The sequence below is a fragment of the Berghia stephanieae genome, chromosome 8, assembly GCF_034508935.2.
Source record: "Berghia stephanieae isolate SIO BIC M18660-M18661 chromosome 8, UCSD_Bste_1.3, whole genome shotgun sequence".
NCBI classification, from domain to species: domain Eukaryota; kingdom Metazoa; phylum Mollusca; class Gastropoda; order Nudibranchia; family Aeolidiidae; genus Berghia; species Berghia stephanieae.
The window spans coordinates 2949364-2959363 of NC_088367.1; the positions used below are offsets into that span (position 1 = coordinate 2949364).

A 10000-nucleotide genomic window follows, 5' to 3' on the forward strand; every position below is an offset into this window, starting at 1 on the left:
GGTAGGAGTGGTGATGGTGGTGGCGGGAGTGCGTCATATCCAAAAGGTAGCAAGCAATTGCTATTATCTATTTCACGCTATAGTAACCAGGATCATCTCTGGCTCCGTGGGTCTCACGGCTCTGAAGGCCTACTTTAGTATTATTACTATGTTATTATTATTATTATTATTATTATTATTATTATTATTATTATTATTATTATTATTATTAGTATTATTAGTATTATTATTATTATTATTATTATTATTATTATTACTATTATTATTATTATTATTATTATATTATTATTATTATTATTTAATATTATTATTAATATTATTATTATCATTATTAGTGTTATTATTAGTATTATTATTATCATTACCATTATTATTATTATTATTATCATCATTATTATTATTATTATTATTATTATTATTATTATTATTATTATTATTACTATTATTATTATTAGTAGTAGTAGTAGTTGTAGTATCATTGTTATTTTTTAAAATTATTATTATATTATTATTATTATTATTATTATTATTATTATTATTATTATTATTATTATTATTATTATTATTATTATCATTATTATTATTATGATTATTGTTATTATTATTATTATTATCATCATCATCATCATCAATATTATCATCGTTACTACTCCAGGCAAAAATCCCGTGTCAGAAGGGGAGGTGTCAACCATCGAAGTGCAAAGACAACGAGAGGAACGGCTAGGCGTGAGCGTGGTGGGCGGCTGTGACACACCGCTGGTGTGTACCGTCATTCAGGAGGTGTTCACAGACGGGGCCGTGTCCAACGATGGGAGGCTGGTGCCGGGAGATCAGATCCTGGAGGTGAGTGAGGCCAAATGACGCTGAGATCATCCACAGATGCTTGAAGAGTTTTTGTTATATATATATATATATATATATATATATATATATATATATATATATATATATATATATATATATATATATATATATATATATATATGATTGTAATATTTACCACGCTGTTGGAGTCAGTCTACATCGATGTTTCAGGCCTTCCGGCCATCGTCAGGACTGTGTCTCCATTGTTACATGTCAAGCACTATTCGTACCATATTTGTATCCAACACGATTCAATATATATGTATATTATTTGTATTGTGCACTTTGAGGTTGTGTATTTATATGCGTATGTGTTTGTGTGTGTGTTTGAGAGAGAGAGAGAGAGAGAGAGAGAGAGAGAGAGAGAGAGAGAGAGAGAGAGAGAGAGAGAGAGAGAGATCTTTTATGTTTTGCTTATGTTTTTTGTTTTGTTTGGGTTTTTTTTTCCTTTTCTTTTCGTTTGTTTTAATTTTTAGTTTGTTGTTTGTTTTTAGTTGTCTTTTATTTTTATAATATAAGAGCTCATGTTTAAAAAAAAGAAAGAAAGAAAAAAAAAGCAACAACAAAAGCAATCTTGTGCTGGTATCTGGATGAGACATTTAGGTGATTTCAAACCAAGTACACGGATAGTGTGCTCTTGGAATCTACTTCTGTTCCCTATTTGAACCAATTCCCCTTTGTCTTACATTTTCCTCACGTCCTTTTGTTAATCATACAACTAGAATGTTTTTCCTATCCAATTTTCTTCCTCTTTACTTTGACTGGCGCTGATATGACTTAAATGTGTTGTAATCGCCGTAAAACACTTTAAAAAAAAAAGTTTTTAAAAATCTCATGTTATATTTAATGATTGATAATTATTTAGAGGTAAATGGCGAGGATCTAACCCCAGCCTCCCATCACCAGGCCGTTGCCATATTGGGACAATTTTTCTATCTTCTTCCTTTTTACTGCACTGATATGACCACCTAAATGTGTTGCAAGCGCTTTAAAACCCTTAAAAACAAACAAACAACAATTTTAAAAATCTCATGTTTTTGATGATTATTTGTAGGTAAATGGCGAGGATCTAACCCAAGCCACCCACCACCAAGCCGTGGCCATCTTGGGCCAATTTTTCCCAGTATGTCGACTCACAGTGTACAGGGAAAGGGCTGAGGAAGGCAGGCCGATTGAGAAAGAGGGTATGTGATCTCTCTCTCTTTTATGGAAATTGCATTGATGATGATGATGGTGATGATGACTTGAGGAAGATGGATGATGAAAGAGGATTGTTAATTATATGATATATTAACTACTTACTACTACATACTATATATATATGAACATTACTATAATATATTAATATGACTCTACTATTACTACACTACTATTATATATATGCTACTACTATACTTATAACTATATACTATGACTATCTACTATACTACTATACTACTTACTACTACTATACTACTACTACTATACTACTACTACTACTACTACTATACTATACTACTATACTACTACTACTACTACTACTACTACTACTACTACTACTACACTACTACTTTAATACTACTACTACTTACTACTACTACTTACTACTACTACTACTACTATTTACTACTACTACTACTACTACTACTACTACTACTACTCTACTACTATATACTACTACTACTACTATACTACTACTACTACTATCTACTACTACTTACTACTACTACTACTACTACTACTACTACTACTACTATACTACTAACTACTACTACTACTACTACTACTACTACTTCTACTACTACTACTACTCTAATACTTACTACTACTACTACTACTACTACTACTACTACTATATACTAACTACTACTACTACTACTACTACTACTAACTTCTACTACTACTACTACTTACTACTACACTACTACTACTACTACTACTACTACTACTATACTACTACTAATACTACTACTACTTCTAATACTACTACTAACTTACTACACTACTACTACTACTTCTATACTACTACTACTACTACTACTACTACACTATCTACTACTATATATACTTAATCTACATACTACTAACTACTACTACTACTACTACTATACTACTACTACATACTATACTCTTACTACTACTACTACTATACTACTCTACTACTTACTACTACTACTACTACTACTACTACTACTACTACTACTACTACTACTACTACTACTATTACTACTACTACTACTATACTATACTACTACTACTACTACTACTATACTACTACTACTACTACTACTACTACTACTACCACTACTACTACTACTACTACTACTACTACTACTACTACTACTACTACTACTACTACAATTACTAATACTACAATTACTACTACTACTACTACTACTACTACTACTACTACTACTACTGCTGCTACTGCTACTACTACTACTACTACTACTACTACTACTACTACTACTACTACTACTACTACTACTACTACTACTACTACTATTACTACTACTACTACTACTACTACTACTACTACAAACCATCATGATAATAATAATAATAATAATAATAATAATAATAATAATAATAATGATAATGATAATGATAATAATAATAATAATAAAAATAAAAAATAATAATAATGACTATATAATTATAATAATGATTATAATAAGAAGAAGAATACATATCACACCTTACCATGGAATCAAAGTGCCTCACACTGTATCCCTTGGTTTATTGTGGTTCATTAAACGTTCAAAATCCATTCGTTGTCATCATCCAAAAGCTGTTGTTTGAAGTTGGAAAGTTTTGAGATTTTTCTTGATGCTGTCCACTGAGGTCATTGATCTTCAAGGCTCACGGAGAGAATTCCACATGGACAGTGGTCCGTTTGTGTTTCCGCCTTCAGATCGGAAGGTTCTGGGTTTGAGCCTCGCTCGGCGCATAGTTGAGTCCTTGGAAAATACGCTTTACTCACATTCTCTCACTGTAATCAGGTGTAAAATGAGTACCTGGCCTTTAATAGCGTTGTCTCTGTCCGAAAATAATTGAAATATCGCCTAACAGGCGTCATGACTCGTTCTATTTGTTAAGTGTTACTGTTGGTCAGGGACCCTTTGTAAAACGCTTTGAGCACGTTTAGTGGATATTGCGCTATATAAAAGCTCACGTTTTTTTGTTTTTTTAAAGATGATTGTTCACTGAACGTCTTAGATTTGTTTTTACACTTATTACCTCACTCGACTCAGGGGTGATTGAACTCCTGGCTATATAGACAGTGATGTATATTGTTACAGTGTTAGTATAGAAAAGATGCATGAATGAAAGGTGACTGATACCGTATGAAATGATTGGAAAAAGTATTCCATGTGACCTGTTGGGGGAATAAATGAAACATTGTGAAGCTCATTGGCCATGGTCATCATCATAACGTCGCTCCAACACTGAACCCACTCCAGCATCTAGGGAGCAGGCACTTAGGTCTTGGTCAGTGCAGCAGCTGGGCCCATCCTGGCATTCTCTAAGGATGTGCTCCATCGTCTGCTCTGGGCATCCACATGTACACAAGCTGGTTTCAGCCAGCCCCCACTTTTTAATGCTTCCAGCTGTTCTCCCAAGTTTTGCCCGTGCTCTGTTCAGTGTTACCCATTCATCATTCATTCCTGGGAGCTCAGTTCCGTAGGGCAGTTCTTCTCTCGGATCTTCAACGGCTTCATTTGCATGATTGTCCCACCATTGACCATAGTAAATCCTTGGGAATGCACTATATAAGTGTTCATGTTTTATTGGGTTCCATGTTTTAAAATGGAATCCAGCCAAAAGACATCATGTAATAATAATAATAATAATAATAATAATAATAATAATAATAATAATAATAATAATAATAATAATAATAATAATAAATGGCATTTATATAGCGCTTAACCCCGTTGTCACAGGCTCTAAGCGCTTTACAGTGATAGAAAACAAAACATATTACTGTAAGACATTGATTTTTACCTTATCTCTGCTTTCTTTTTATGTTTTACAGAAATCCTAAAGATAACTCTATCAAAGTACAAAGGAAGGCAGCTGGGAATTAAACTGGTGGGGAAAAGGTAAGTGGGATAAAACGTATTCATTTATTAGTGGCTAAGTAAAAAGACGAAATAATGATTAAACCTACCAATAAATAGTAACCTAACAGTTTTAGCAGTTTTTAGCAGTATTAGATCAATTGAAAATAGAAAGTACAGTTAACTCTGCTATTTAAAGTGGATTTTTCCTTTTTGTTTTCCTCCCTTGAAAACTACGAATTTTTGAAATTTCAAGTAGGCAGGTCAGCTCTGTACAAATTTCGTCCCACTCTTCTACAAATAAAAATATAAAAAGTAGTCCTTCAGAGCCACCAGGCCCATGGAGCCGGAGTTTATCCCGACTTCTATTGCATGAAAGGGACAATAGCAATTGCTTGCTACCCTTTGGATAGGATGCTAGTCTATTATCGCAAAGTACTTTCCACACCAGATCTAACAGACCCAGCTACACAATCACTGCTGGGTGGACAGGGTGGGGGGGGAGGGTCAGAGAAAAGAAATCTTGACTGCACCCGGGATCGATCTTGCTCCACTTTGATATTGTGAAGCGAGTGCTCTACCAACTGAGCTATCGGGATCCCCGTTCTACGAACACTACTACTATATTACCCTGTAAAAGTGCTTTAAGCAGGATGAATACTATGCAATGAACAACAATGAATATATATATACTATAGATTATACTATAGATCTACAGAACTGTAGATTATTGTATAGACAGGCGATATCATAGAGTTGTATCGTGATCATTTTATTACACCGCGTTCAGTAACGCTATTAATTAAAGACAACAACAACAAACTACAGGAAGAAAATTACATAAGAATAAACAAGGGCACTCACTTCCACACAAGGTAACAAACAATACATGGGACATAACTCATTACTACATAACCCATAACAATTACGCTGTTATTTCCCTTCCATAACAAGAACAACTTTGATAAAGCACAAATACTGTTGTTACAGGCTCAAAATCCTTCTTCATTCAATAACAAAAGCCATGAAAACATCTCATACATTCCAGACAGATGAAAACATGAATACATCTCATACATTCCAGACACATGAAAACATGAATACATCTCATACATTCCAGACAGATGAAAACATGAATACATCTCATACATTCCAGACAGATGAAAACATGAATACATCTCATACATTCCAGACAGATGAAAACATGAATACATCTCATACATTCCAGACAGACAAAAACCATGAAAACATCTCATATATTCCAGACAGACAAAAACAATGAAAACATGAAAACATCTCATATATTCCAGATAACAAAAGCAATGAAAACATGAATACATCTCATAAATTCCAGACAGACAACAGAAAAGTATTGGGGTACATCTTGTTGGTTTTTATGATCTTGAATTATTTCACAATATCTATAGAAATTCTCATCCCCTGATTTTATTTTTCATATATATATATATATATATATATATATATATATATATATATATATATATATATATATATATATATATATATATATATATATATATATATATATATATATATATATATATATATATTGCTTTCTTGTCTCTTTCCAGAAATGGCCCTGGTGTTTACATACTTACTTTGGTAAGTCATTGGTTAGATCCATTTTTTTTTTAAAAGCCAAATGCGCAGGTATTGATTAATATAAATAGTCTTTTGGTGCAAGGAAATGAACAAATAGCCATTGCTTGCTACCCAATGGATAGGACGCTTGTCTACCGCAAGGTACACTCCCAAGATTGCATAGCAGGATAGGGAACTTGTTTCAATATTCCATACGTAAAAGTTCAAGAATATTATTTCTAGGGACTGAATTAAGTACCCATTTGTCTTGTTTAGTTGGGGTTTTTTTGTTAGCTGTCTGCTGTACATATTTGACTAATTTGTGTCAGTGCATGACATAATCACTCAGAAGGTGAAAATTTTGGATTTGCATTTTTGTTGCATTTTCTGAAAGAATATGTTCCCCAGAGCATTTTAATCTTTATTTGAAGTAAATCGGATGGTTTTTCATGAAGTTATGGTCAGATGTATAGGAAAGGTATCTAGCGACTTTCTTAAATTTCATACTTTTTCAACTTGACTAGCTGTAAAAAATATTTAGAAGTGAAATTAAGCTTCGATATTTCCCGAAGAGGTACAAAAAGGGTTGATTTAATCATTTATGACAAGAATTCATTTTGGATAAAAAGTGACCTTCTAACTAAACTTGGCAATATCCCAGTTCAAACCTTTTCACCGTCCGACTGATTATGTCATTCACTGGAGCATTTTTTTGTTTGTTTTTTTTGTTTCAGATCCCTGGTTCTTTAGCTGCCTGTGACGGCCGGTTGAGAATGGACGACAGAGTCTTGGAGATCAACGGCCAAGACGTGTCCTATGGCACACAGGAACAAGCAGCGGCCATCATCGTGTCTTCTCCTTCCAGAGTTCAGTTTGTCGTGGCCAGGAAGTCGAGGCCTCAGACTCCCGACATCATCCGATCCGCGGCGGAGACTCATGGGAAATACGCCGTGTTTTCCGACGACCACGAGAAACCGGTCTCGCCTTTGTGTTATCTATGCAAGGAAAGAGTTGTAAATATTCCTAAGGTTTGTTGGTTTTACTTCCACCTCCGTAGTGTTTTACTATTCAAGTTATTTCGAATTACCATTAATCAATGCTGATGGTTTTCCTCAAATCCGCGGAAATCCGCGATTTTTGAGTCAGAGGAGAAATTTCCTCTTTTTTTTAAAAGTTATATTTCCCTCAATCAAAGGTACTGGCAGTGAGAGATTTGATGTGTGGTGGAACAAATAGGTGCAGTTTCCCACTCTCTAGAAATTAGCTAGAGTATCAATGATAGTTTATCATCTCAATTGATCTAAAAATGTGATTATGTGTGTGCGTGTGGGGTGGGGGGGGGGGGTGAATGCTGTAAAAATAAAGGGTTCTTAAAGGCAATCATTCAAAACTTTCCTCCCTTTTCAGTTTTTAGCACCGTCAGCACTGATTAATTGTTTCAACTTTTTGAAAGTAATACCACCTTTAGCATCGTGTGTGTGTGTGTGTGCATTGATCACTGCCTTGAACTTGTATAGTGGAAGTTGAGGCTTGGAAGCGACCGGCAAAATGGAGGGCATTAACTCTTTCAGCGCCATTGGCCGCACTTGAAAGGCAAAAATAATTAATCCAATCCTACTTTCTACAAAAGCACTATCAATTGAACCAATGGTATCATTTCTTTCATCAGAACATTTTAAAATTTTTAATTTAACATTCAATTGGCCCTAGGGGGGTTATTTTGATTGAGATTTTGCACCGAATTCAAATGTTGCTTTGTCTTAGCTTCAGAAAAGTGAGTGGAGCAGGCACTTATGTTGGTAACAACAAGATATGAAGTGAGTAGAAAAGTGCCAGAAGACAATAGAGAATAAAAAATTTTTTCGCGGCGGTGGTGGGGTTTGAACCTGCGACCTTATTGGTACGACAACTCCGCCTGGCAGGTGAGAGCGTGGCTCTACCGTGTGAGCTATCCACGAACACTAAAATATTCGTTTCAAACTCAAAGTCATTTCTAGATCCCTCTCTCACCCACTTCTTGAGACCGCCGATTCGTTCACCACCATCGCGAAGTAATGTTGACCAGCAGTTAAGCTTAATAGCCAATATTCTCATCACAAACATATAACATAGAAACGATTGAGACATTGAGTATGCTCCGGTGTATGGGGTGAATTTTTAATTCAGAAAAGTGAGTGGAGCAGGCACTTATGTTGGTAACAACAAGATATGAAGTGAGTAGAAAAGTGCCAGAAGACAATAGAGAATAAAAAATTTTTTTGTCTTCTGGCACTTTTCTACTCACTTCATATCTTGTTGTTACCAACATAAGTGCCTGCTCCACTCACTTTTCTGAATTAAAAATTCACCCCATACACCGGAGCATACTCAATGTCTCAATCGTTTCTATGTTATATGTTTGTGATGAGAATATTGGCTATTAAGCTTAACTGCTGGTCAAAATTACTTCGCGATGGTGGTGAACGAATCGGCGGTCTCAAGAAGTGGGTGAGAGAGGGATCTAGAAATGACTTTGAGTTTGAAACGAATATTTTAGTGTTCGTGGATAGCTCACACGGTAGAGCCACGCTCTCACCTGCCAGGCGGAGTTGTCGTACCAATAAGGTCGCAGGTTCAAACCCCACCACCGCCGCGAAAAAAATTTTTATTCTCTATTGTCTTCTGGCACTTTTCTACTCACTTCATATTTTGTCTTAGCTTGTCATTCTCATGCTGCCTCAATAAGGTGTCAGCCATTTTGTGATGGAAATGCGAATATAGCCCCAGCGCTGAAAGAGTTAATAGGTATCTGATTTTGGAAGCATCAATCTGATTTTGGAAGTATCGACAAATTAAAAAGAAAATGGACTTGGATAAATTGATCCGAATCGTGACAAAACGTTTAACTTTCACAAGATTCATAAAAAATGTTAACCATACAGATACCGGTTTGTGAGAAATTCCTTAGGCATCGCATAGATAGACAGATAGATAGATAGAAATAGACGTAGATTTTTTCAGTATTCAGATTTTAAATTAATTTTCTCCCATAGTGGGCAGGGAGGTACTTATTGTGTCTTCTATCCCCCTGTATCTGTTTTCCAACTTGCATTCTGTCTTTGTCTTGGAATGAGATTACTTGGTTTTGTCCAGTTTTGGGAGATGATATATTTTTCTTTGTAAATCATCTCTCTGTTATGTACTATTTTGTTTTATTCTTAATTAACATATGGTTTGTAAAAATTCGAGTGTATTCCTCTTAGTGGGGACTTGTGCTGGTGTCTGGGTGAGACTTTTAGGTGATTTCAAATTAAGTACATTAATAGTGTGCTCTTGGAATCTACATCTGTTCCCTTTTTGAACCAATTCCCCTTTGTCTTACCTTTTTCCTCCTTTTAATTGGACATCTAGAATATTTTTACTTTCCAATTTTCTTCCTTTTTACTGGCGCTGATATGACCTAAATGTGTTGCAAGCGCCGTAAAACCCTTAAAAATAAAAAACAAACAATA

At 34.7% G+C, this 10000-nt stretch overlaps 1 protein-coding gene across 11 annotated transcripts in view; it reads left to right on the top strand.

The window, feature by feature from the left end:
- The window catches only part of LOC144978024 (ligand of Numb protein X 2-like), a 67788-nt gene that overhangs the window by 54050 nt on the left and 3738 nt on the right, over positions 1 to 10000 (top strand). For all 11 annotated transcript variants that reach the window (XM_078923490.1, XM_078923487.1, XM_078923492.1 and 8 more), the window contains 5 exons: positions 656 to 843; positions 1919 to 2048; positions 4883 to 4949; positions 6500 to 6530; positions 7244 to 7537. In XM_078923490.1, the coding sequence (XP_078779616.1) occupies positions 656 to 843; positions 1919 to 2048; positions 4883 to 4949; positions 6500 to 6530; positions 7244 to 7537 (710 nt within the window). The remainder of the gene's footprint in view (positions 1 to 655; positions 844 to 1918; positions 2049 to 4882; positions 4950 to 6499; positions 6531 to 7243; positions 7538 to 10000) is intronic.